Source organism: Leiobunum rupestre, chromosome 6 (genome assembly GCF_980474605.1).
Source record: "Leiobunum rupestre chromosome 6, qqLeiRupe1.1.hap1, whole genome shotgun sequence".
Lineage (NCBI taxonomy): Eukaryota > Metazoa > Arthropoda > Arachnida > Opiliones > Sclerosomatidae > Leiobunum > Leiobunum rupestre.
The window spans coordinates 39198376-39226301 of record NC_143389.1 but is presented as its reverse complement, the minus strand read 5'-3'; the positions used below and the strand labels follow the sequence as shown (position 1 = coordinate 39226301).

Sequence of the window (27926 nt, the reverse complement as noted above, 5' to 3'; positions counted from 1 at the left end):
CAGGAATTGGAAAAGAAAACACTTTAAATTGAACACGAAAATGTTCTCTGTCCGTGGGTGGTTTTTTTTCTAAACGTCAGCTATTCTATTTATCACAATTAACTAATCACCTAACCTACATGAAATATTCCAAACGAAGCTTGATGGAATAGGTAACGATACGCGTGGGGTCCAATCCAAACTCTAAATATTCCGAGTTCGTCTATACAGTGATCATTTAATCTTGTGAATGAGAAGGTCTCGAAGGGGCTCCGTTTTTCGAGACTATATATGTCAGGATACAAGGAGATAAGGATTAAACTACTAATCGGTAGTTTCAATCCCAAAAGGTTTTAATTCTCCCATCGCAGTAAGATTCTAAAATCCGCGAAAGGACACTAATTGGCACTTTTAAGGTACTCCGCTCACTGTCACCTGGAAGAAAAGACGCGGTTGGGAAAGTGAGGCGAAACGGGAGGTGATCCGAGATCCTAGCTGGAAGTTTGGAGCGAGCAGGGTTTGAAGTGGCGAGAGAGCCGGAAGAGGAGGAGAGGGATGGAGCTTGCGCGCTGCGGAGAGCCTCGCTGGTGGGAGTGGGAGCGTAGTCGTAAGGTGAAGGAGCTTTCCCCCTCCTCCCGCAGCACCACTAGCGGCACCACCGCGTTCCCATCAGCCCATGCGCGCCATAAAAGGCGCCGTTGTCCCCCTGAGCCGGTGTCTCTTCTTGTCTGCCAGGCAATCCTCCGGCCGCTTCAAAGAGTTTACCGTTTCTTTTCGCAGCGAACTTCCCAATTTCTTCGACAGCAAAATGGTGGATCAAGCCGTTACTGATAAATTGGATGCTGGATTCAAGAAGATCCAAGAAGCTCCCGAATGCAAACATCTGACCAAAAAGAACCTGAGCAAGGAGCTTTTTGACCAGCTCAAGGGTCTCAAGACTAAGATGGGCTCCACTCTCCTCGACTGCATCCAGTCAGGTAGGGTCCCGACTACGACTCCACCCCGACTGTCACCCGACCGAATTTTTAACCCCACATTTTGTCATAGCATGAATTCCGAATTCAATAAATGTTTCGTGTCACGTACCTAAATGTGGTTATAACGCGGTATCGTAACCATTCCTTGTATACCTTACTTTATTTGAACCAAATTCATTTACTTTTAATTTCATTTGATTTTTATTTAACATAATTTTGTTAATCCTGTAATACCTACCAGTATTATTAGTTTATTTAGAAATTTATGTTTGCGGTGTAATCCTTACACCAAATTGTAATAAAATTCCCAATTTGGATAATTAACAACTTCGGAATATTGCGTTTTCATTTTGAATTTTGCTCGACTGTTTTATTTTATAACTATTGTAAATTCAATACACATTCCTTACGAAAGTCACTCGATCCAATATCCAAATGGTCATCCAATTCTGTCTGGATCAAATAATTTACATTAAATCGGAACAAAGTTGAATTTCATACATTGTAATTGGATCAAATATAGCTCATTTTGGTTTGTATTTTTCAATCAAAGTCTAATTTGGATCGGGACCAAATTTGGATATAATTTGCAATCAAATTTGAATTCGTAAGGAATTATATTTAAACTATATACAAAATTTTTAATTAAATTTAAAGTTAACTTTACAGAGTGCATTACCAAAGTTAACATTTTACACAGACTAGAAAAACCACAAAAATAATTTTACTACAAATTGTTGTATAGCATGAATAAAATACAATTCCTACTAACCACGTTATTTTTTTATATCATAGTTTTCTGGGTCTTAAAAGAATAAATAGGTACTCTAGTGTTGTTCATTTTCTGGAAAAATAAAATGCGGAAAATTTTCCGCAAATCGTAAAAATAAAAATTGAAACATAAATTACTTTAAAGGGTTTTTAATGTTTTTCACATTTTATCGATAACAAATGTCTATTATCAGTAAACATATTACAAAACATTAATAGCGTTACATTGTTAATCAGTTTAAACTAGTCTAGAGGTTTAGTTTTACTTTTAGATTCGAAAAAATGAGGCGAAAATGCCGATTTATTTCATTTTGCAAACAATATATTAGACTAATCATGGAATTAAAACTTTTTTATTTTTTGCGGAAAAATACGGAAAATTTTCTGACTAACAACACTAGTACATACTAAATCTGGAGCGCATTATAAGTATATTAGTTATAAAAATGGGTGCTCTTCTAATGAATTAACACAGAGAAAAGTTTCAGAAATGATTGAACAGCGCGAACCGGCTCGCGATCATTAGGCATCATTCAAGCCGAAATGAATAGATTTTCGCGCTACCAGTGATGGACTTTGCAATAAGTAGCTACGTCTAGAGAGAAGCCAGCCGTTTTTCCTCGTTGAAGGTCGTCCGAGTGAAAAGTCTACAGTGTCAAACTCATTCCCGCCTGTAGTATAAAGTGAAGCGAAGCCGTGTTGGAATCTGCCGTCTAAACCGCGTCGAGACTAAAATCAATATTCCCCATCAAATCTAGCAGCCCTTTCCCGCATCCGGTTTCCATGCCAACGGGATGGTTTCTCCTCCGTCTCGGGAGCCGAAATTCCAAAACTGACCGGAGTAACTTAACCCCTTTTAAATAATGTATCGAACAGCTTCCTACCGATTTTCAAAATTGATGGGCTCAAGGGAATTTATTTGAAGTGTAGCTCTGACTAGAAATCTATTCTTGGTGGGATAAGGCGGTCGCTTAATCCCCGTAAAGGCCCGCGCGTCCTTTGTGCCGGCTCCTTTGTAGGCAGGAAATTGATTATTCGCTGACCAAGGATCTATTCGTACATTTGGGGTCTCGCTTCCACGGCTGAGGAAGAAACGGGAAGATGTTTTCACGTAACTTGGCCCCAGAGCGTTTTTGCGGTTGCTCTTCTGTGAAAGTCACAGTCAGGGCCAAGATACGGGAACCAAAAACAATTTATCATTTCCGCTGAAAACAGCGGTTCCGTTATACAAAGTACTCCACGGCATCAAAACAACCATACCAGACTTTAGACTACTATGTCTTACAAATCACGCTTATCTCGTCTAATTACGTAAGCTCACGTTCACTTTTACCTCGTTTAATTGGCAAAAAGATAAACTTAATTTGGTTGTGGTAAAGAAACGTAACCTTAACTTTTGACGCTTGAAATTAATAATAATAATGGTAATAATAATCAGCTAGGCTAATACCCAAGGCACCACCATAGGCCTAAGTCTTCAATGATCATTGCACTTTTCGTTTTAGACTAAACATTTTTAAATCCTTCCCAAATTTCAAAAAACCGCTAGAGCCGAGGAGTCCCACAGATTTTAGAAATCATCCAATCAATTTTAAAATCTTAATATACGCAATATAAAAAGTGACAAGAGCATCGAAGCCTGAAATCCTAGAAAACTGGAATATGCCCCACCCAACTCTAAAATATTGATAATCAGCTAGACTAATACCCAAGGCACCACCCTAGAGCCAAGTCATCTAGCGACTTTTATTGCCTTTAATTCAGGTGGCCGGATTACAATGCGTAGGAGGATGGTGGCAAGCCCTTCATGCCACGCGAGCCAACAGCTCCCTACACTTACTATTACCGTTAACCTTTATAAGTTAACCAGTGGGGAGATAACTTGCAAACTCCACGCAAAAATTATTGGGAATTAGAACACTACGAAACAAAATAACCCTCGCAGACCAATTTATCAGAAAAGGACAAGGTAGAAAATTAGGACTATGTCACTTAAATTGGTACATTTTTCTATTGGAAAAAGTCTTAGCAAATAAAATTGGCACATGAAATAAAATTGAATAGAGGAAAGTAGAGAAAAGAATGGCGTGAATACAAGTGTCAGTTTGAAAACCACTTGCCCCAGCAAACGTCCACCGAGAGAGAAAAGCGGAAGTTAAAAATAGAGTTTACCCGGGAAGGGGAGCTCGCGTGGCTGATAGCCGCGAGAGTGGGATTGAAACGGAGAGGCTCGTCTCGGGCGTCACTGCGCAAAATGCCGAATATTTGCCAAGTGTTCTTATTTTCCGAAGAAAGTTATTTTCGTTTTTGCTCGAGGTACAGAGGGGCCACGGTCTTCGCTTTATTTGGCCATTGACGCCGCTGCCAAAGAGATACTCTTTATATTTTAATTGCAAACGTAAAATATGACAAGTCACGAACCTTTCTAGGGATAATAAACCTAAACCAAAAGTAAATGAACCGAAAATATCAGACTGCTGTACTCACCATGTTAGAGGCGTTTTCCTTATGAAGTTAGATTTTGACCTAGAATTTGAAATTTTGCACGCTCCTAGGCCAAAAAAAACTTTTTGTTTTTATGAAACCATTTTTTATACATAGAAATAGCTATACCTACAATTCCCAAGTGCAATTTATCGCGTCAAAAGACGGGGATGGAAATTAGCTTTTATTTGACTCGATTTTATCATCATTTTCGTAAGGAAAACGCCCTCCGATTCTGAACGCTATTTCAACAAGTTCGGTTCATTTACTTCTGCCTAAACGACAGCTTGGTTTTTAAGTTTATTGATGTTTAAAACTAGCAGACAGACTGTACCCGGTATCAAAGCGGTTAGGATTAATATCGAAGGCACGGTAGGCACCAGTTCGGGAATTACTTTTAACGCCATTAATTTGGAAGCCCAAAGTTTCCAATTAAACCTATCTAAGGTTTCATTGTATAAGTTTCCCATAAAAGAAAGTTCACAGCGATATTTCCATTGAGGCGAAATTAGCGAATAAATAGCGCACACCTAAAATATGTTTTGAAAATGCCATCACAATGCACAGGTTGCGTATTATACTCCACCACGCGCTGGATGAAGTTCCCAAAATATCACATCCGCAATTCGAAAATAGCCTCGAGAGAAAATATCTGAAATGATTCGATACCGGAATATAAGGTTTCAATTTCCTAAAGTGCATTGTTCTTGGGCTTACCACGCGGTGCAATGAGGGAACTGTTCAGTCTGTTCTAACGAAGCTTTTCCCAGGGCCTAGGGAAATAACAAAGTACCAAACTGAGATAAAGGAACGGGGGTAATAGTTCTCATTGCTATGCCACTACAGGCAGCCCCCCCCCCCCGCCTCGTGATGTAGTTAATGCCGAACCCAGCGAACAAATATACTTTTCTTCCATCCGGCGAAGTTAAGGAATTGCAACGAGCTATAAAAGCAGCATTTCCCGATTTTTTTCTCTCAGGGCCTCAATTTCTAAAAATAGACCACGATATCCGCTTCAAGAAGATTCTAAAGCTCGTATATTTATAATAAAAGATTTAGTTCCTCGGCAAAGCTTCCCCCGCCAACAAAGGTTAATAACGGAATAACGAAGTGTAGGGATAGAAAAACCAGAGCAAACACCTGCTATTCGAAGATACGAGAGCCTAATGGCACTTGTTTGCAAATTTTTAACAAAATGATGAAAAAGAGAACGTGCTCGTGGCGTATTTTCTCGGGATAGAAGGCATTATAGCTATAAATCAGGATGAAAATTACATATTCAAAGGGATTAAACCGAGGGTCTGACATTTGTAAACTTTGCATCTCAAAATGATTTCAGAATTCAGAGACTGATTTTGAGATTTCGGAGCACGATTTTCGTGTTTATAGTTGGATTCTTAAGGTCTATTCACACGAGCCAACTTTTTGATCCAACTAGATGAGTCAACTTTGAGTTGAGTTAACTAGTTGGTTCGTGTGAATAAAAGTTCGATGAGTTGATCCACCAAAAAAGTACGCGAGAAAAAAATGGATCACTGATCCATTTTTGCTGACTCAGCATTTTGATTTGAAAAGTTGGCTCGTGTGAAAAGGTCTTTAGGCGGATTTCGAGATTTTGGAACTGATTTTCGCCAGATTTGGAAATTTTCAAGTTTATAAACTTTCTCAAGCCATTTTTCTTTAGAGTAACACGGGATTCTTACGAATGTCGTCGTTGCTTCGTGAGCAAACTGCGACTTCCAATACATCATTTTCACAATAGGGAAATCATTTCGCGTTGAACAAAGTACCCAGAGGGCTACGTAAATTAATTATCTGGTTTTCTGCGTGTTACGTGTATTAGATTATTCCAAGAATGACTTTACCCATTTTGCCCGAAAGATTTTTCGTTCTAACGTTGTGTTCCCGATGCTTAAATAATTGCGTAGTGGTGACACACTTATATATAATGTATCTGCGACTTAGGCTTTTCCAACTTGGATGCCCAGATCGGAATCTACGCCCCGGACCCCGACGCGTACACCGTCTTCTCTCCCCTTTTCGACAAAATCATCGAAGACTACCACATGGGCTTCAAGGCGACCGACAAGCAACCCTCCCCCGATTTCGGCGACATCAGCACCTTGACCGATCTCGACCCCACCAACGAATACATCATCTCCACTCGCGTCCGATGCGGCAGGACTCTCAGCGAGTACCCCATGAACCCTTGCTTGACAGAGGCCGTAAGTACAATCGCCTTCCACCTTTCTAGCTATATTGTCAATCTTATAACAATGACACTTGTACGTCCAGCAATACATGGAGATGGAGAAGAGGGTGAGCGAGGCCTTAAAGGGCTTGGACGGAGAGTTGAAGGGCACTTACTACCCCTTGAAGGGCATGGACGATGCCACCAAGCAAAAGCTCATCGACGACCATTTCCTCTTCAAGGAAGGTGACAGGTTAGTGTCGTAGTTTTTTCTCTTTGTAAACCCATCTAAAAAGGCTAATTCCAAAAGTCTCATACGATTACTGTATAAGGTGGGGTTAAAAATGGATATATTCCCTATAAGCTATTGGCATAAATATGAAGTTCCCGCTAGCAGTGTCCAAATCTAGTCGAAGCTAAAGCCTAAAAACAAAGATCAATAATTTCCCCTTTTGTTTGATAGAATCGAGCACGCCGTTTACACCTCGTAATATATCCCCACCCTTTCTGGTAATAGAGCATTAAGGGTAGGAGGGTCGCGTGTATCGCTGGAAAGCCCAAAACGTTATCGCCTTTGGCGCGCACGCGACCGAACGCGGCGGAGAAAGAAGCGAGAGGATAGATAGAAACGCGTCTGAGAATGAATAAGCGCCATTTAGAAAAGCCTACCAAATCCACGAGTGCGTTCATTCTCGTTCATTAGGAGTATACTTTCGGGAGGGACGATACGTATCTAGTCTGTTTTGAAAAGCAAAAATCAGGGCTGCCTTCCCCTCGCTTAATCGCGCCATAAACTGTCATTTGGACACTAAATGGACCGAAGCGCGAAGGAGGGATAGACAATTAGCGGCTAAATATCCTCGATTTTTTGCGGTTGCAGGTTTCTCCAAGCCGCTCAGGCTTGCCGTTTCTGGCCCATTGGCCGTGGCATCTTCCACAATGAAACCAAAACCTTCTTGGTCTGGTGCAACGAAGAGGATCATCTCAGGATCATTTCCATGCAACCCGGCGGAAACGTCAAACAAGTCTACCAAAGGATGGTTGAAGTAAGTCTCTCGATTCTACTCGGAACCAATCAATCTCCCGCTGGCCAGAAGTTCAACTCCGTCCTTTCGCTTTCAGGGTTTGAAGAAAATTGAAGCTAGCGGTCTTCCCTTCGCCCACCACGACCGATTGGGATTCTTGACCTTCTGCCCCACCAACTTGGGCACCACCATTCGCGCTAGCGTGCACATTAAGCTGCCAAAGATCGCTGGTGATAAGAAATCCTTCGAGGGAGTCGCCAAGAAGTACAATCTCCAAGTCAGAGGTTAGAAATCCCCAAACCATCGCGCGAAATCCGTCAACCACTTATTGATTTAGACGTCGCTGGTTGCGTTAACGTCAAGAACACTACCTTAAACTCGGTCTTTTATTTGCAGGAACTCGAGGAGAGCACACGGAAGGAGAAGGTGGAGTTTACGATGTCTCCAACATCCGCCGTATTGGACTCACAGAGTACCAAGCCGTCAAGGAAATGCACGATGGCATTTTGGAGCTCATCAAGTTAGAGAAGGCCGCCGCCTAAACTACATTCACACCATCGTCAGAGAACCATACACAAAAACCAACTACGACACTACGAAGATCTCACGGAGATTTATCTGGACACAAAAGAAAATATATTTATCCCACTCCTTTTAATTTCTTTCCTCCCAGCCAAATTATTTCTTAAAAAGGAAAGATGAAGAGGAGAAGAGATGATAACTTCTCCCCCCCCCCCTCCATTACGCTGTTGTGTTTTTTTTTTTCATTTTGTCTTTCAACAGAAACGACGAGAGTTTGTTGTATCAAAAGCATTAAAAAATCATTTTAAATATATTTAAAGCATTTTATCCTTATTTTAAAGAAAACTACGGATACAAGAAACTCGCGTCCTTTCAAAAACAATTTCACCAAATCATCTAAAAGAGAAAAATAAATAAGCTTTGTCTGTTTTTGCCTCTAAATTGTCACGTTTTCCACTCAAGCAGATATATATAAAGAAAAAAATAAATTGTTTTATAAAAACAGTTATTTTTAAGCAGATTACCAAAAAAAACACGCGAGAGTTGTCGAAGAAAAAGACATTTTAGTAAATATCTAAAAAAATGACCACGTTACAGTAACCGTTAAAGATAATTTCTTCTTTGTAAGGGCAATGTTAGCGTTTCGATAGGTAGGCCAAATTACGTCATCTTAAAAAACGTTTTCGCAGTTTTGAGCACTGATGATTGTTATTTGGCGGTGCTAGCAGCCGCGTTCGTGATGTTTCAGCCATATTTTCTATCTTTTGCGATCGTATTATCTCGAACTCGAATATCAAAGTGAGCTAGCTAAATAGGATTTTATTCCAAAAAATCTAGGATAAAAATAAACATTTGTTACTGTACAGTAATGGTTTTCAAATTATGTATAACAAAAATGAGTCACAATATAAAGACAAATGCTGGAAAAAAATCTTGTTAATTTTTATTCCTACAATAATTTCCGTAGATGTAGAAACTAGTTTTAAACCAGTAAACATAAACCACGACCAATAAAACCCACTAACTAACTAGTTATATACCTAGGATGATAAAATTAGCGAATTAGTAGATTAGTCCATTATAAAAAGGGATAAAAAAGCTAAACCCTAAACAAATTTGAAAAAAATTCAGAAACTTTCTAATAGCTCTTACCGATAGGTCTACGAGCAAACAAAAGACGCGAAACTCGGACCAATAGATCCAACTAGGACGAAACTGGTCTACCGTTGGAAATTCTTTTTTTATATTTACTTTTAATTTAGTTTTTCACTCGAAGATCTATTGGTCCGAGTTTCGCGTCTTTTGTTTGCTCGAAGACCTATCGGTACGAGCTATGTAAGTTTTTGAATTTTCTTAAAATTTGTTTAGGGTTTAGCTTTTTATCCCTTTTTATAATGGACTAATCTACTAATTCGCTAATTTTATCATCCTTTGCATTACAGTCCATAGGTGGTTCCTTTTAACTTTACATTAGTTATATACCTAATTGAGTCGTTATCTCATCAAAACAAGTAACGAAGATACATGTTGTAAATTCGGTTCGGCTGCGCTGGTTTCGGAAGACGGTTCGGCGGGTAGTTATGAAGGATGCTGTTGCTATATTTTGGCGATAAACGACGGTACATTAAGTGCTTGGATGAAACTCTAACCATGGCGAAAGGCTCATTGGACTGTAATCTACGCTTTAATACTTCGTCGTCCTGAATCCTGCTCTATTAAAAAATACAAGCATTCAATAAAGAACTTCTTCGAAGAAACTAGCATCGAAACCGTTTTCAATAGTTAGTTTTAAACTCAGTATTGAACCGATTTAGTGCGTCGTGTGACTTGGTTAACCATTCTATTTTAAACTCAAACCCATCTCCTCTAACTACCGTAAACCAACTTTTTATCTCATCTCTTCTCATCGAATTTCGCTAATTAATCTAACCTAGCGCACACTCCAGTTAGTTTTGTTGAAAATTCTGATCTCATCTCACGCTCTTTTCCGTTTACGGAAGTCATAAAACCACTCCTTTCAATCCCCTCTCTGAAATGTGAACTTTGTGAAACTCCTCTCACGTTCCTCTCCTTTTGAAGTTTTACGCATCTCACCTCCTCTCAAATTCTCACACTGTTCTCACAGGGATAGAACAACGACCATCACGTTAGATTTACTGTCTTTAACTTCATTATAATTCTAACGTCAGAATATTATGTTATTTTCTCTAATTGTACTATTGAGCTTTGTTATTGGCCAAAGTTAGATAATTATTTCCAAGAAGGTCATGTTTTTATATTTCCTTTGTTTTGGTTTTCTTACATCTAAACTCAAACTCACCTCCTCTCCCCACCGCAAACTAACTTTTTAGCTGATCTCGTCTCATAGCATTTCATTAATTAAATTAACCTCGCTCACACTCCAAATACATTCTTTGAAAAATCTTATTTCCACTCACTCTCCTCTCATAGCTTGGAAACTTATCTCACGTCCCTCTCCATTGGAAGCTTAGAGCATCTCACCTCCTCTCAATTGCTCTCACTGACCTCACGGTGAGAGGAGAGTGCCCATCACTGCCTCCATGTTATTCGCTTGTACCTTTGCAGGCTAGAGCTAAATACATCATTAACTTATTTCCTAAAGCTATTACTGAAGAAAATAGGATTTATAATTCAAAAATTTCAAGCCTGTAAAAGTTTCAGTTTAACGGTCTAGATGTTCGGATAAGTGATTTTTTTACGAAAACTACTTAAGGTAAAAAAATTTAATTCTGATGACTAAGAAAATACAACGGGGGACATTGATTGGTGAAATTTCATCGTTTTCTTCTAATATTTTTACACTTTTAGAAAAAATTATATTTTCACCGCTAGGCGAGGAGCTAACCACTCTTAGAAAATCTGTACACCGGATTACGCTTAGATTTTCACTGCCAAAGGCAGGGACTTCACAGATTACGCGGAGTGATCAGCCCCTCGCCGCTAGGTGCTAGATCAATTTTGCCAATTGAGAATTGGTAGAGCATCATTTGAAACCTACAAACACCTTTGGTTCGATCTGACACCGCTAGACTTGGTTCTGTGGGGATTTATCAAAGAAAGGGTTTGACGCAACACCGATTGAAACGAGAGCCGAACTTCTTCGGAGAATTGAAATTGCTCGTCAAGAAGTCACACCAGAAATGATAGAACTTGCATTTGATGATATGATTGTCAGAGCTCAAGCTCGCGTTGCAGCCGATGGGGGTATTATTGAACCCACTTTGTAAATAATTATTTAGCGTGTTTGAAATAAATTATTGTATTTAATAAAAGCCGAATACTGTTTTTGAACGTGCCAACTATTCTGCGTGTGTCGCATTTACATTTTATTAAAACTAGTAAATTTATTCCTTAATAGTTCTTTTTATAAAATAACCTTGGCCATCTTGTTGAAATGTTGATTCCCCGCTTCAGCTGTGGATCCGTTTTCTCTCCCACTAAAGAGTTTATGAACTCATTCTTAGGCATTGGCTGAACTATTCCAGGGCAACATTTCAACAAGTTGGGCAAGGGTAAAGACATTTTATAAAATCAACTATTGGAGGTTTCCGCCGATTCCCATGACACCCAAATGAGTGCATATCTTTGCTATCTCTTTCCCGGATCAAACAAGCTATTTTGGCTTACCCAACTTGTCAATTTTTCAAATCACGTTTTTCAGTGAAAATAGTTTTTTTTCATCGAACCAAAGGTACTCGTAGGTTTTAGATGATGCTCAAACAAATTCTCAATTGACAAAATTGATCCAGCACCTAGTGGTGAAAAAATAATTTTTCTATAATAGTGAAAATATTTTCAGAAAATTATGAAATTTCACTAATCAATGCCCTCCGGTGTATTTACTTAACTATCAAAATTTATAATTTCTATTTTAAGTAGTTATCGTAAAAACCCCACCCTGTATAATCTAGAAGCAACAAATACAAGGAGAAAGCAACTCATTCTTGCGTACATTTTTCATTGGTTAGACTCTTTAGCGCCTACTGCCGTCAGAAGGGGAAAGTTCTGAAATCGTAAAACGTTCAGCGTAAAGCCTCATCCAATGAAATTTTTACACAACCCTGCGTTAGCGTGTTTAAAGGCTAGCTGCGTACTCCTCGCGTTTTTTGCTCCTAGGTACAATAAACTTCTTGTTAAGTCGTATAATAAATGCATCAAAAGTTAAAAACACGAAATTTATTGAATAAAACAATATTAAAGATAATACAGTAGTTAGATTTATCCGTCCAATATTTGGAATGAGCCTCGATGTCATGGAATATATAGGAGGAGTACAATGTGGGCTAGCCAATAGTGGCCAGGTTTGGAATGGACAACGATGAAGTGAAATCACGCGAAAGTTTCCCGATTATCCGGCGAGAACTGGTGGAGAGCACCTTCTTCCGATGTAGCATCCGGGTTTGAGATCAGTGGGGCAACACAATTGGGGGATGTTGCCCGCCCCGACGGGACAGTCTTCGTCCGTGCGGCAGTCGTCGGAAGGCAGCATGTAAGGGCAGGCCACGACTCCTTTCGGCGGAGGGTAACGGGGAGCGCACATTCCTTCAAAGAGATTACAATCAACGTTCATTGCCAAAGGACTCTACGGATTATTTGGTAGCGAAAAAAAACCCTAACAACAAGCGTTAAGGGGAATATAACCTCTTATGTCCTTAACGCTTGGTGGTTTGTTACGGAGGGTAATACCGAAACATGATGGGCTTTTCCGTAAAGAACGCGTTGGGAATTATATTACCTTAAAAATTTTATAATAACAATAATCAGCTAGGCTAATACCCAAAACACCACTCTAAGCCTATAAGTCATCTAGCGACTTTTAATGCCTTTAATTCAGGTTTACCGGGTTTGATTGCGTAGGAAGGTGGTGGCAAGCCCCTCATGCCACGCGAGCCAACAGCTCCCTACATCGTTAACCGTTTTTATAGAAAGGGGTAACCAAAGAACTCGGCGGAAAACGCCTTTAACCAGTGGGTAGAGAACTTGCAAACTCTACGCGGAAGGAGTAGCTCCGAGTTTTTCACCCAGTGCCACAAGCTGGGATCGAACCCGGTTACTCTCGCTGCGAGGCGAAAGTGCTAACCACCTTTCGGCATCCGCCACCACATTTACAGTTATTATTAAGTACCTAGTTTCACATCTCTGCCACGAGATTTATCCGAAGGTGTGGCAACTGGCGCTATAGTTACGTTACCAGACGAATTATCAATTTAGAACATACTCCCTTTAAGCATTAATATTATGGCCTATATTTACTAAACAGCTGGAAATTATCTAAGATTTGGTCAGACCTGATAAAGCTTCCCCAATAACAACCAAAGCACTATATAGAACAAGTACTACTGATAACCAAATTTTTAACACGAGCAAATTCAATCTTATCACATGCTCTTACTTTCTTTATAAACTATGCCAAAGCCACGCCTACCATCAAATAAGCCGTAATTTTTATGGTAACGTCAAATTTAACGTACTCTTTCAAAAAAAATTTAGAAAATTACAAAATACGCGTGTTTAATTGACATCAGAGCCATCTGTGTCTAAAATTGAAAGCTTTTTTCCTGATCGATTTTCAAATCTGCTATAAACCCTTAAAACCACACAATTAAAAGTGCTTAATTTTGGCAGTGGTCAATTAAACGCCATCAGATTGTAATATTCTAAGTAAAGATATAATTACCTATTTTGGTCAATCGTTCACGTTCTTGGGGAGGTGGCGTACAGGCACCTCGTCCTCTCAGCAAGGACATGTAATTGTACTTGGCGCAACATTTGGCCTGTAGATGAGGGCTCAAAGTGAAGCAACAGCCACCGACCCCGCAATCGGCGTCGGTGCGACAAGACGACGTTCCGCACGGACACATGGAACCCAAGACTGGTCCGGGCTGACTGGTACCCTACGAGAAGGAGTATTTTGTCAAATTGACCAAAACAATTTCAAGTAAATTGTAAAAGATTGATATTTACCTCAACAACGAGAGCCAAAGCTCCAAAAGCCAGTAGAACGAGTACAGATTTCATGATGGTCTTTCGATCGTAGCTTTGGATGTAGATGTGATGTTTGGTTCGGATGGGTTACTGGTATTTATATACAGGCGGAGCTCTCGCGGGAGATATTTGTCGAGGCGATAAGAGATTTCGCGTCTAAGCGCCAATGGCGTCATGTGGGAGTCGGAGGTCCTATAATTACGCGCCTTCTCACTTTAAATTCATTTTCCGAGAAATCAGACGCCGAAGACGCAACGTTTCCGCAGGACGACGCGAACGGACTCGAAAGTTGTTTCTCTCCTTCAGTCAAGATGCGCGTCCGCTTCCTCTGATGAAATCCTTAAATTGTGAAGATAAGAAAAAAACGGGTTCATCCGGCACCATCATCGAAAATATATTTCAAATGGTTTACCCTAAGAAACTAAGAAAGTATATCTTAATTTTCTGGGAAAAATAAGTTGTTTTGTTGAAAAGATATTTCAGCGTATGAACCTTGAAGCCTTGTCCTTGCATTTATTTCTTACGGTTTCACCTTTCTTCACCACATTGTCGTAGAAATATTTACAAATCGATAATACACAAAATTAATAGTCTTTGTGTGTTTCTATTTGATGAGCTATTTCGATAATACTCGGGAAATGTAGGTTGTTGATAAACTACACCGTGACTTCATACAAAACGTGGTTAAATATCAAATTCGAAAAATGACAGTGTTTGGCTTATCTATTTTTCCGTTGCGTGCTAATTTTGAAATTTCGCTGGTATAGTTCACGAAATCACTACCGGGTGGCGCTATTTCGATATTTTTCATTGTGAAGAATGCGGGTGAATTTTTTTAACCTAATTGCCATGTGTTAGTTACTAAGATTAAGTGGAATCTACCCTACAGCTTTTAATGAACCGTGCCAGTTCATGCATAGAACAGAGCCGTACAGAAAGCGGTGAGGTAAGCAAAACCCCTTGGTCCCAGCGAAAAAAAGGCCCACACGCGTGCTCCTATGGGGCCCACTACAACAGGGCCAGACTTTAGCGTACTTCACCAGAACCCAATTCGAGAATAACCGTGAATCACAAGCGTAACTTTTTTCGTGACTGAAATCTATCGTTACGCCCTCTTTCGGCCGCGGGAGAAAACGGTGAGAAGTGACGTATTAGCAGATGATATTATAGCGGTGGACTTAATTTAGTGTTAAGATTAAAAATTATTTATTTCAGCATTAATTTTACATTGTTTCGTTATTTCACCGTGCAAAATCTAGACTGCTTAACTTGAATTTGGTCAATTCATTTACAGCCAGAGTTTTAAAACTGACACGTTAGACAGAAACCTAAGAAAATATATTTATTTTTCTTTGGGGCTATTTGCTGTAAAACATATTTAAAGTGAATATAACCTCAGGTGTTTGGTGTTGAACACCAACGTTTGCAGCTCTGGCCACTCTTGTTCTTTGGCTTTAGAATTGTTTGGCGCCACAGTACAGGGTAATTTGAAAAATTGAAGGGGTCTTCGATAATGGTTGCTTTGCAGGTTATATTCCATTTAAAATATAAAGAAACGTACCATGGATGTACATTATAAAAATCCTTTATTAACAAACGTAATGCTTCGTACGTTTCGACTTGATCATACAAGTCATCGACAGGCAATAAAATCGCGTTAAACACATAAATTCTGTAGATCGCGACACCAGAAAAAAACACTAAACGTTGCTAAAAATTGGATTATTTGTAAAGCTGTAAATTTACTACGAAATATTTTGGACCCATGAAGTAGCTGTTCTTTTAATACATTTTATAACATTTATTTTGTCAAAACACTACATATTTCGGAATCGGTTCGTGTAGTTCGTGTAGACCAAATTTTAATGAATTCTAAGCCTTTTTTCCTATTTGATAAACGGAATTGTTACATCAAAGAATAAAAACGAATTTTTAATTAAAATGTTAATATTTGATGCTACTTAATTGCGCGCTTGGGTCTGCCCACAACGAATATAAGCGGAATAAATTAGAAACGATTCTAAGAATATGACGGGATTGTTTACCATTGCAATAACTCTGGGAATTTCCTTTCGATCAACGGTCAAGGATGCAGCTAGTTTTTAGAGATACGAAGGATGACTGCTAGACGGAAAGACGTAACAAGTCGTCTCGAATAACAAATTACACATTGACGATTATTTACTTAACAAAACTACTGATAAGAGCTTTTTCTCGCGAAGCATTTGAGAATATGCTGTGGCGAAATATCCCCTTCCTCTGTTTTCTTTCTATTTTAAAACGCATCGCATCATTTCAAAAGGTGAAATTATCAGAAAATCGGAGCCATTGCAACTGGCTTCGCGTCTACGAAGTTCTTAAGATATACATTTTATCATAAGTAGCATAATTAAAAATAACTATCACATTTCCTAACGTTAAATTACTAATTTTAATGTCGAACCTTTTTTTCGACACTGGCATGGGGTGCTGTGTTTGTTGCTCCTAGCTAGCATTCTCACCAATCTCCGACTGTGACTCTCAACGGAACTGAGTACTATATTAATATATTTCGCATTCATCTTATTTAGACGCTAGGGGGCTCTGTGCTGAAGTAAACCTTGATTGCGAATTAAATCTGAAAATCAGTTCGGTTATAATTAATGCTAAATATCGTATTTATTGTTTTATGTTACTTATTATTTTATGCTTCTGCTGATGCCATGGACATGACTTGTCTATGTTATAAGCACATTTTCAGCTACAACTACAACACATTTCGGATCTCTATCACTAATATTGTACAAAATAGACCAATTCAAAGAGAAAGTTGAATAAATACTCATCTTAATTAAACATAATTTAACCATGTTTTCATGTCCAGTTATGATAGGTCCCACAGAGGCAGGTTCAGAGACTTAGTGTTTTTTGGGTAGCTCTGCGCTCCTATTAAAAGAAGTTAATCCATATTAATATGGCGCTACAGTTTAGAACGTAGTAGAAAATAATTTTCTATCCTTCTAGGAGTTGTATAGAAATATTTTAAATTTAATCATGTTTATATATCATTTTTTTAATTCAAATTATCTTTTTACGCAAAATACGATGAAGATTTTAAAACACTTCTTATTTTATTTTGTGTTGTTTTTTTGTTTAATTTATAAACAATTTATTTAAAGCAATAAAAAGTGTATAAAATAAATACAAAATTATACTCCCTTTAAACTACCTAATTGGCGTAACATAAAAATATTCATTTTCACCTCTTTGTATTAAGTTATCTAATTGATAGCGTTTAAAATTCATTTTGATATGGTCAAAATGGGTAAATAAGTCGTTTTCCAAATACAGAAGTTTTAGTGTCGTGCGCAAACAAGTGATTTCATAGCGCTGACTGACACTAGACCTAGCTGGTTCCAAAAATACAAAGAATAATTAAGTACAACCAAGTACAACTGATAACGAATGAGTAAAATACGAATGTTTCGTAATGTTTTTAGTCACCAGATGAGGTAAGGACTCCTTCAGTATCGCTAGATAACTTGGGCCTTGGGCGGTGTCTTCGGGGGTACCTTGGGTGGTACTTAACGTAGAAATTTTAAATTTTTATCGTTAAGTAAATACACTGGGGGCATTGATTGGTGAAATTTCATCGTTTTATGAAAATATTTTCACATTTTTAGAAACAATATTTTTTCACCACTAGGTGCTACATCAATTTTGTCAATTGAAAATTCGTAGAGCATCATCTGAAACCTACGATTACCTTTGGTTCGATGGGGGGGAAAACAATTTTTCACTGAAAACGCGACTTGAAAAAATGACAAGTTGCGCAAGCCAAAATAAACTTGTTTGATCCTGGAAACTGATAGTCGCGAACTTTATTACGAAAGCATAGCTTATTAATCTAAATTTAAACCATTATTTTGGTTGCAAACGTTTTTTAGCCCTTAAAAACTTGGAAAAAGATTTTGAAACATCTAATTAGACATCTATGGTTTATAGTTCACAAAGATTTTTGGTATTTAAACATCATCGAGATCTTCGATCTTTCGAATTATAAAAATAGTTGTCCTGTACTTTGGGGCAGTGATGGACACCACTCCTCTCATTGTGAGCGCTTTTGTTATTATGAGTGAAATTGAGCGAAACGAGAAAGAGAGGAGCACCAATTTCCTCGCTCTAAAAAGAGCGAAAAGAGAGGAGCGCTTATTTAACCGCTCTAAAAAGAGCGAAAAGAGACGAGCGCTTATTTTACCACTCAAAAAAGAGCCAAAATTGAGGAGCGCTTATTTTACCGCCCAAAAAAGAGCGAAAAGAGAGGAGCGCTTATTTTACCACTCAAAAAAGAGCGAAAAGAGAGGAGCACTTATTTTACCGCTCAAAAAGAGCGGAAAGAGAGGAGCGTTCATTTTACCGCTCAATAAAGACCACCGATATTGAACTATCAAATGAGCGGAAATCGAAAAAAGCGCTCTTTTCATGAATTGTGGTAATTTACATGTAGATTTAAAAATTTAAGTGGCTAAGTTACATAAAATAAATGAAACTGCAGTATCTTGAACAAAGTAAACAAGAACGTACGCAGTGATTGGCACCACTCCTCTCAATATGAGTGCTTTTGTTATTATGAACGAAATTGAGGGGCACGATGTTTCTTAAATGAGCGCCAATTTCAACGCCCAAAAAAAGTTAAAAGAGAGGAGCTCTTATTTTACCGCTAAAAATGAGTGAGCGTGAGCGGATATTAGGCTACAGAGTGCGAGTGGTGAGTATGCTGAGCGGCTCTTTGACGAAAATGTCCAACATTTCTTTGGAGAAAGTGGCCGAAATCCAAGAAGAGTGTCAGGTTTTTGAAGTGCGACATCCAAACTAAAGGCCGCCCTTAGGGGGAAGAATACAGTAAAAGCCTCTTTTTCGTTCAAGCTGAACGTTTCTGTTTTAACAATTACATAATCGAATTATCTTTTTCTTATTAGGCTGAACCTTCCTCAGTCCTCTAGTGCTTAAAATAACTTTGATAATTATAATATTAATAGTTAACGAGATATAAGGTCCTAACTAAAGGGTAGTTTGGGCGCTTGTCCAACTTGTTTAGCTCCGGGGGTCCGAATTAAAACGTAATAACTTAATTATTTTTAAATTTAAAATTGTCAAAATTATTTTAAGCACTAAACAAGAGGCTGTTCTACACTTAAATATTAATTTTATAAGTTAAAATACAAAATTACAAGAGTTCAGATTGAAATAGCGCGAAAGTAGACAATGGCCACAGTAGTCTTCCCCCTTAAATACAGTAAAGCGAGCCAAGTCGAAATTCGGAAATAAGTGGCGGTTGTTATTCGAAAATCCTGCCATATTTGTCCCCTTAATTTAGATTAATTTTAACGATTCTAGGAAAGTATATGTTAAATATTATATATTTTTTTATATTATACTAATTATGAACTTGGTACGTATAAAAATAAGTATTTACTTTAATAACCACACTATATACGACAACTGTGAACAAATATTCCACGATACTTACTACGACGACCACGTGTATTATTTTTGAAAACTGTCCCTAAAAATTTACCCAATAGGGGGCAATAGTGGTCGGGTGTTAGCGCTGTTGGTTGGGTTTTTCGCATAGAGTCATGTCCTGGATTTATCATTATTTGGCCCATGGTTAAACTTAACCCCTAGCGCTTCGTCCGTCCCAAAAGTCAATAACTAGTAGAAGACTGAGAGTGAAAATACAAAAACCCCAACATACGCCATATCAGACAAACTGCAAGCACTAACACACTCCATAATACACTCGAACAACACATACAAACCACATTTACAAACATACGTCACCACACAATACTAACACACGTCCCCAAACGATACAAACACTCTAACATACGTCACCACACAATACAAACACTCTAACTTCCACAATTATTTAGCGTGTTTGAAATAAATTGTTGTATTTAATAAAATCCGAATACTGTTTTTGAACGTGCCAACTATTCTGGGTGTGTCGCATTTACATTTTATTAAAACTAGTAAATTTATTCCTTAATAGTTCTTTTTATAAAATAACCTTGGCCATCTTGTTGAAATGTTGCCTCCCCGCTTCAGCTGTGGATCCGTTTTCTCTCCCACTAAAGAGTTTATGAACTCATTCTTAAGCATTGGCTGAACTATTCCCGGGCAACATTTCAACAAGTTGGGCAAGGGTAAAGACATTTTATAAAATCAACTTTTGGAGGTTTCCGCCGATTCCCATGACACCCAAATGAGTGCATATCTTTGCTATCTCTTTCCCGGATCAAACAAGTTTATTTTGACTTACCCAACTTGTCAATTTTTCAAATCACGTTTTTCAGTGAAAAATAGGTTTATTTTCATCGAATCAAAGGTATTCGTAGGTTTCAGATGATGATCTACCAATTCTCAATTGAAAAAATTGAGAAAGCACCTAGCGGTGAAAAAATAATTTTTCGGAAAGTGTGAAAATATTTTCAGAAAACGATGAAATTTCACCAAACAATGTCCCCCGGTGTATTTACTTAACCATAAAAATTTTAAATTTCTACCTCAAGTAGTTTTTGTAAAAAATTATTTGTCCGAACAAACAAAAACAATTAACACCCTGTATGTATCGAGAGCAATAGCCAGTTCTTTGTCTATGACTCAAGTATGACTTGTAACGTCGTTTTTAAATAATATTTATCAAATAATTAAGGTCCAATTTTGAAGAACATCCTGAAGCAAAACAAAATGAATAATAAGAAATGAAAACGGTTTAAATTCACGATGTAAATTTATTTCAATATTGAATATAAAAAGTTAAAACTTTTACAGAAATCGTTGCAATGTATTGATCATTAAACGGTAGACGTGTAAATATCCAACAAAAGAAAAAGAAGAAGGTACAGTTTCTCCAAAATGTTTGATTTTAAAACAATTTCTGAAGTCTCATTACTAAATAATAAAGGAAATACATGAAAATGTGCTCTGAACAGATTTTAATTTATTACCTATTTCACAAAACCTTCCTTCTTCATTCTAACAAAATATTTAAAATTATGGTTATGAGTTGGTTCGTTAAAGGGAATAGAACCTCCAACGCGTTCTTTATGGAAGACCCCATCAATTTCCTGTATTCCCTTCACAATCAGCGATTATCAGCGCCGCAGGTGTGAAAGGCCATGGGAGGCAGCGGACAATATTGGAACCCTCGGAGGGCGACAGAAATACCAGAGGTTATATTCCCTTTAAGTTTGAAATTTAAGATTTTGGGTTAATCAAAAGATTGCAAAAATCAAATTCGATACTATATATATTATATATAGGCTTCATTTTATCTCCAAAAAAATTACTATATGTTTATTAGCCAGAGAGACCGTCTGTTAACCCATCAATGAGGCTTTGCTACAGATATATCAGGAAAAACAAACCAAACGGCAGGAAAACTGGTGAAATTCAGACAATAATGCAGGAGTTTATGAGCTTCTCGCGTTGGCCGCTACGTGGCTCTCTGTAAACTGAAAAGGCTAAAAAAAATGGTAGTAAGAAACCATGGAGGAATAGTAATAGTAATAGTTACTATTCCTCCATGAAGAAACCTGGCAGTAAAATTTCCATTTGGTGTAGAGCTTGTCTTGCCATCTATCGAGAAAATATTTAAATAGGCTCTTCGAAAACCTTTTAGAGAATAATAGCGCCATCTAGATAGTAGTTTCGTAACCTCTGTATAACTGTAACCCTTACGAAAATTATTACATAAGTTTCAAAGGGATGTTATCGACTTTTCATAATCGTTGAATATTTTTTAAATAACTGAAATACACGCTAAAAATTTCACACGAAATATAAATTTTCAAGGTCGCAAGAATGGGAGAAAGTGGTGTTTGCCTGGAAGGCAAGAGAATCTTTTGAAGTTCCCCGCCCCTCTCCACTTCTTTTTTTAACAGATTTTAAAAACGTTTTTTTGAATTGGGCATAATAATAATGTTGAAATAATGAGTGCTTGGTCGGACTTTGTAGGAAAAAGTCAAGAACGACAGCTACAGACTTATCTCCCTGCACTTGGCATCTTCAATATCCCTGAATCATCAACCTTATAAAAAAAAGTCTATCAAATCCCTACTCATGTATGACTAAAATATATTTTATCAAGAATCCATTTAGGATTCTTGATTTTATTAAATATTTGAACAAAAATATTACAATAAACATATTTTTATTAGGCAAGCTTATGCAATGTGGAATCAAGAAAGCAAGCTATTCATTGCCATTCAAAATAGTGACTTGCGAATGGCAGAAAATCTTTTACAATCTGGTGTGGACGCTGATATAAGATTCAAAGTTGGTCCTGAAAAGAGACCAGCAATCTGTATTTGCGTAGAAAGAGGCCATTTTCTAATGGGTTAGATAGATAAAATAATTTTAAAAAAATTATTGAAGCCATTTGATAAATAATAATTTTTAAAATTCAAATACAGCCGAGTTATTACTTAAATATGGATGTAGCATCAATCAAAGCGACCCTGTTTGTGGGTTTACCGCTCTCCACATTGCGGCTTTGTACGGACACGTGGAGGTAGTCAAATTGCTACTGAAAAATGGATCCAATGTCAAAGTATTAAGTTCATTCTGTCAAACTCCCTTGCATTTAGCTTGTCAACAAAGCTCTTTAGGTAAGGCTTTTTTACATTGCCATATTACGCAGCCTTTTTTTTTTTACAACTGTTTTAATTCTGTTATAGAAATAGTTAAAATGCTGGTTGATTCCGGCAGTGAAATTGACAAAAAAGACTATGACGAACGAACTCCTTTATCTCTAGCATCAGCTAGGGGTTATATAGATATTGTCCATTATCTAGTTTTAAAAGGAGCCAACGTAAACAGTATTGATCATACCTTTAACACACCATTGATGTACGCAGTATCTGGGCCTCATAGTCGACTTAGCCTCGTTACAATTTTATTAAACGCAGGTGCTAAGGTATTGAATCTCAAACCATTATCCATAAACTGCACAGTTGTCTTATTTAAACTGCTTTTGCAGGTTAATTTTTGTAATAAAGTGGGAGAGACTCCTCTATTGAGTATTATTAGATGTTCGAAGCAATTGCCAGATAGCCAAATAGCCGTGGACATTCTAACAGCGTTGATTGAAAGTGGATGCAACATCAATTACAAGACTACTCTAGGCCAGTCGCCTCTTCATTTAGCCATTGTTCTTCATCAGGATCATTTGGTTGAGAAACTGGCACGCTGCGGATGCAACCCCAACACGAAAGATAGCCTGGGCCTGACACCCCTATTCCATTTGGCCAAAGATGGGAAAGCTCAATTAGTCAAGTTGCTGGTGGCGCTTGGCGTCAACCTCTCGAAAGAAACTTGGATCTGTGATACTAAACGAATCTCGGAAGTTTCTAATCTTAACCTTCGAGGTTGGATTTTGGAGCAGAAGGCGTTGGTTCCACTATTGAAGTCCCAATGTCGAATAGTCATTCGAAATAATTTGGATATTAAAGCCGACTCGCTTATTGTAGAGTTAAATTTACCAGTCACTATTAAAAACTACCTCTGCCTAGCTCAGCTGTGATATTAGGCAATATTTTACATTTTACATTAATAATTTAGGAAATAATCAAGTTTTCCCAAGTTTAGTTAATTAAATTGTTCATTTAATATAATGTGTCATAGGCCCTTAACTAAATTTGTTAAATCTAATTAATAGATTATTGAAACCCAGTTAATTTTTTTTTTTTTTTGTAGAGGCCCCAAAATAATAATATTTTGACTGTCTCTGCTATGCAGGGATATTATTGAATCTCTAATATGATCTGCGTTGCTTCTTGATATACCGGTACCAAAAATATAATGTAAAACTGCAATGCTATCTATTTGCAGGAATAAATAATACATTTACATACACATATTTTGTTTATTTTATTTTGCGTATCATTTTAAGTTGGTTTTTTCAATTTGAAATCAACGGGGTTCAGACGGTACAATTTGATATGAATAGCAGAGTTATTCCGAAAATTAACTTGTGGTTCAAGATTATCCATTAATGGTTCAAAATCATCAACTAGCCCCTCCGTAGATGTGTTGCTAGAGATTTCAAGGGCACCACCATATTCAGCTTTAATCTGAAGCGAGCAGTTAATGGCACTATTGATGGCATTTCCCAAACCGTGAATAAACACTTCATTTTCACCATTCTCTAAGAGTTTCTTGCATTTTTCAATTTGACACTTGAAATTCTTGTTTGAAATATAAATGTCATTGTTTCTTTTGGGTAATCTATTGGGTAACCGTTTTCTGATACTATACTCTCCTTCCTCGAATTTTATTTTACTTTTCTTAGGTTTTGGTTCATTAACGGCGGCCATTCTAATTAAAATTTGTCAACAAAACTTCATAAAGCAAAGATGGAAGAAACGCTGTAAAATATACGGTTCATACTGGAAATTAAATCGTTTCTCAGTTTCTTACCAGATGTCACTACAGCGCGGCAGAATTAAATTATGGCGCGAATTTCAAATCACTACCTTGATTCAAAAACCAGGTACATCAAAAAATGAATTGGTGGATCTTAAAATTAATTTTGCGCGTGAAAATACGTCGCCATGTTAGGGTATAAAAGCAGTTAAATGTAGTGTCGAGTGCAAAAACGTAATTTTAACATCGGTCAATTAGATAAAAAAAATATTTAAATATGAAAAACTAGTATTTTGTAATACTTTTTACAAGCGGTAAAATATCGATAACTTTGAATCTATACTAGCACTATGTTTTATATCTTTAGTATCATGAAGGGCTTAATTGCTCTTTCATATAAAGCCAAAAAAGAAAGAAAATACGCATAAGTAGATTTACCTAAATTTGGAACTAAGGTAATAGTCGAATCAACAAATGACAATAGAGAAATATAAATTTTATCTCAGGATCTGTTAGTACTTAGATTAGTGAACGATGGTGTTAAAATAACCCAAAACGCAAAACTGTAAAACCAAATTTATTATGACCTAAACCTACGTAAATTACAACTAAACAAAAGGCAAATAATGGTTTAATTAATAAAAACTAAGAAAGGTAAGCATTGATTTAAATATTTCGCATTATTATTATAAAATTAACTGGGTGGGACGATTGTAGGACAATTTTTAGACGGGTGACATGCTCCATTAATTTTACGAAATCCTTTTACACAATAGCAATTGTCCGTGCAAATAAAACATTTTGTTGTGACACCTTCCGGCATGCAGTCATCTTCTCCCGGGCAACCACATTTAAATTCGCTATTCCGCTGACAATTTACTACAAGAAAGTATTAACAGAATTATTTCGGGTTGAGAATATTAACAATTTAAAAATAAAGAAAACATACATTACTGTTTTCTGGGCACAATTTAGACTCTTGGCAAATTCCATTGAGTCTCTTGAATCCATCCAAACAATAACATTGTTCCACATTTACGAGGCAGTTGAAGGCCGTGTCCGGGTTTATACTACAACTGTCTTGCCCAGGACAACCGTTTCCGAATTTGCTGTTTGCTCCGCATTGTTCTGCTAAATGGATTAAAGGTGCGAGAGAAGCTTGTAAACGTGTAGATGAAAAATTGCGCATTCCTTTTAACCCAGAAGAAGAAAGAGATAAAGGTAACATAGGGCTACTTCTTGGGACATTGTACACTAGGACTACAAACGTCGTTAATTCGACTAAAGCCGTTATTGCAGAAACAGGCCCAATAGCATTTATCACAATCACCGGTCTGGCATTGGTCGGAACATTCGCATCGGAAACTAGCGTTCTCCGAACATTTCACTGCCCAGAAAATGTAATTGCGTTAAAAACAGATTTCTTTTACCGCTTCGACTCGTCACTTACCGGGACAATCTTTCACTGGTACGCAATTAACCCCGTCTGGACGGTAATAATCCGGCTTACAGAAACAGCCCGTCTTGCAAAGAGCTTTACAAGCTAAAATTGGCGGAACATCTCCTTGGGGACACATCTCGAGGCAAAAATTGGAGCAACTAGTAAATGCGGTGTTGGGCTCTGTACAGTTATCTACGGCTAAGTATTGCCGATATATTTGCAAATTTAAAATTCTTAAAATCCCCGCAAATTAAGTCGATTAATGTATAATCTTTTAGACTCACCCTCTGTTCTGGCGCAAAATGAGAAGAACGCCAAATAGCATAAATCTTCGAAAGTCAAATGGAAAGATAAATATTAATTAGAATTCTTAACATCAATATTCCTTCGAATAAAATCTTACACAAAACCAATGAATTTATTTTTCCCATTTCGAGCTGTTTTCGACTGACACACGAGCGATACAGTAATGAGAAATTGAGAATATGCGCAAACGTGAAATTGTAAAAGCCATCTGTTTGAACAGATCAAAGGCCAACACGTAACATGGCTTTTCCCAGTATTAAGCGTTCAACGCTACGAAATGAAGTGCTCAATGTTGCGAAACCATTTTATAAAAGTGTTGTTTTATTTCAAAATGGAAACCCCGCGCGAATAATTGATATCGCTATGGCTCTAGTTAAAACATAAAAACACCTATACTTTACGCCATTTTCAAACCGGTATTTATTAATTATTTTCTTAATTATTATGCAGATGGTGTGCGTCTATTCATTCGTTTATTTTACTTCAACCGTTTTGATAATATATCCGTAATTTACATCATTTAAATTCGGATCTAAGGATTATATATTTTAATAAAGTTGAAATAATAACACTAAAAATCCAATGCCATTGAAGCAACCAAATTGCTATCCTCTTAGAGGTCCTACAGAAAGAATTTCTTTGAGCAGCATGGTTGGCAAATGTTTTCTTGGAAACGATCACCGAAATCTCAAGACTGACAATGAATACCAATGGCAAAGTGATCAATCGTGGTAATTAAATTTTAAGGTCTCCGAAATTTATATGATGGAGTTATTTGTAAACGAATTAAGGGCGCTAATTATGCAATTAATAACAATTCCATTTAATTTTCTCATAAGGAAAATTAAATCTGTAATGATCATTAACGACGGAGCTGTTATTAACAACAAATTAGAGTCAAGGACGAATCAACAGCTTTTGTGCCCCTAAGCCACAGATCACTTGAAAACGTATTATCTCAAAATATAACTTTAATTTAATTGTTTCACTCAAAACAATTAATTAAAAAGAGTAGGGAATAAAGCCCTTCCAGTGCGTGGTTTGTCAAAGAAAATTGGCAATCAACTAAAAGGACTTACAAGCTAGTCCCACTCATTGTAATTCTTTGAAAAATCGAAATGCCAAATTTGTAAGGAAAATTCCCTCCAAAAATGGTTTTCCCGATAACGTTACTTTTCAAAAATACCTTTGATGGAAACCTTGTAAATTGAAATTTAAATATGTAAACCCACACGGGAAATAAATAGTTTCAATCCCCTAAACCAACAAGTATTGTAAATTTATGTTTATCTGTCATTGAAAAATTCCTCGTGTCTCATTTTTACTTCTGGTATTATTCACAATACTCATCTGTACTACCTCCCGCGATAACATTTAAGAAGTAAGTAAAAAGGGGAAGTAGAGAGGGGAGGGTAAGAAGTTAACAAGTAGAAATAGTGCCACCTGGTGAGGGCTGAGAAGGATACCGCCATCAAAACACGAAAGAACAAACCAAAACAAGGCGGCCCAGGCCGTAAATTAGTTCCACATCGGGGTATTCGGGTGGGCAAACCCATACAACTTTAGTTGACACAGGTAGGCAAACGAATACAAAAGCTGTTGAGGCTACGTGATTTCTTATCGTTTGATATATAAATTGCCATCCTAACGACCTCGAAATGGATGTCAACATGAACATGGGCGTCGCCGTCAAAGGCCGGACGACTCGGGTCGTCGTGAACGGAATGACGATAATAAAACGAAATTTATGTTGGGAATTATAATTTTTTTAAATAAATAATAAAACTTTGAAGAAACGACAAAACAATTGTTTT

General features: G+C 37.3%; 4 protein-coding genes across 6 annotated transcripts; 2 read left to right on the top strand and 2 right to left on the bottom strand.

The window, feature by feature from the left end:
• The first annotated feature begins 686 nt into the window (after positions 1–686).
• Argk1 (Arginine kinase 1) lies at positions 687–8262 on the top strand. The gene is made up of 6 exons (XM_090179726.1): positions 687–956; positions 6177–6436; positions 6507–6655; positions 7283–7448; positions 7525–7711; positions 7824–8262. Exons 1-6 carry the CDS (start codon positions 788–790, stop codon positions 7967–7969), a joined length of 1077 nt encoding a protein of 358 aa, XP_090035852.1. The 5' UTR covers positions 687–787; the 3' UTR covers positions 7970–8262.
• A 3869-nt stretch (positions 8263–12131) lies between these two features.
• LOC149940892 (uncharacterized) lies at positions 12132–14046 on the bottom strand. The gene is made up of 3 exons (XM_090177888.1): positions 13935–14046; positions 13648–13864; positions 12132–12512 (listed from the first exon to the last, which is right to left on the bottom strand). Exons 1-3 carry the CDS (start codon positions 13986–13988, stop codon positions 12319–12321), a joined length of 465 nt encoding a protein of 154 aa, XP_090034014.1. The 5' UTR covers positions 13989–14046; the 3' UTR covers positions 12132–12318.
• A 7674-nt stretch (positions 14047–21720) lies between these two features.
• LOC149940891 (uncharacterized) lies at positions 21721–23851 on the top strand. Its single transcript, XM_090178941.1, has 5 exons — positions 21721–22063; positions 22160–22338; positions 22415–22609; positions 22679–22917; positions 22981–23851. Coding segments are annotated over exons 1-5 (1158 nt in total). The 5' UTR covers positions 21721–22061; the 3' UTR covers positions 23524–23851.
• A 1113-nt stretch (positions 23852–24964) lies between these two features.
• Positions 24965–26366, bottom strand: LOC149940890 (uncharacterized). 3 transcript variants are annotated; one of them, XM_090178531.1, is made up of 5 exons: positions 26210–26366; positions 26091–26135; positions 25816–26004; positions 25315–25752; positions 24965–25244 (listed from the first exon to the last, which is right to left on the bottom strand). In XM_090178531.1, exons 1-4 carry the CDS (start codon positions 26235–26237, stop codon positions 25598–25600), a joined length of 417 nt encoding a protein of 138 aa, XP_090034657.1. In that variant the 5' UTR covers positions 26238–26366; the 3' UTR covers positions 24965–25244; positions 25315–25597. The 3 variants fall into 3 exon arrangements, with proteins under 3 accessions (XP_090034657.1, XP_090034659.1, XP_090034660.1); XM_090178533.1 differs by lacking the exon at positions 25816–26004 and having other exon boundaries at positions 25315–25496; positions 26210–26362; XM_090178534.1 differs by lacking the exon at positions 25816–26004 and having other exon boundaries at positions 25315–25493; positions 26210–26362.
• Between the last annotated feature and the right edge of the window lie 1560 nt (positions 26367–27926).

Bases quoted from the DNA above. Each gene is read 5' to 3' on its own strand.
- Argk1 (XM_090179726.1), top strand. From the start codon at position 788: ATGGTGGATCAAGCCGTTACTGATAAATTGGATGCTGGATTCAAGAAG. The intron at 957-6,176 runs GTAGGGTCCCGA...TCTGCGACTTAG, and splicing joins CCTCGACTGCATCCAGTCAG to GCTTTTCCAACTTGGATGCC. The intron at 7,449-7,524 runs GTAAGTCTCTCG...TTTCGCTTTCAG, and splicing joins TCTACCAAAGGATGGTTGAA to GGTTTGAAGAAAATTGAAGC.
- LOC149940892 (XM_090177888.1), bottom strand. From the start codon at position 13,988: ATGAAATCTGTACTCGTTCTACTGGCTTTTGGAGCTTTGGCTCTCGTT. The intron at 13,865-13,934 runs GTAAATATCAAT...TCCTTCTCGTAG, and splicing joins CTTTGGCTCTCGTTGTTGAG to GGTACCAGTCAGCCCGGACC. The intron at 12,513-13,647 runs GTAATTATATCT...ATCTCTTTGAAG, and splicing joins TGAACGATTGACCAAAATAG to GAATGTGCGCTCCCCGTTAC.
- LOC149940891 (XM_090178941.1), top strand. The intron at 22,610-22,678 runs GTAAGGCTTTTT...ATTCTGTTATAG, and splicing joins TTGTCAACAAAGCTCTTTAG to AAATAGTTAAAATGCTGGTT. The intron at 22,918-22,980 runs GTATTGAATCTC...CTGCTTTTGCAG, and splicing joins TATTAAACGCAGGTGCTAAG to GTTAATTTTTGTAATAAAGT.
- LOC149940890 (XM_090178531.1), bottom strand. From the start codon at position 26,237: ATGGGAAAAATAAATTCATTGGTTTTGT. The intron at 26,005-26,090 runs GTGAGTCTAAAA...GGCAATACTTAG, and splicing joins ATTTTGCGCCAGAACAGAGG to CCGTAGATAACTGTACAGAG. The intron at 25,753-25,815 runs GTAAGTGACGAG...TTTTCTGGGCAG, and splicing joins ACCAGTGAAAGATTGTCCCG to TGAAATGTTCGGAGAACGCT.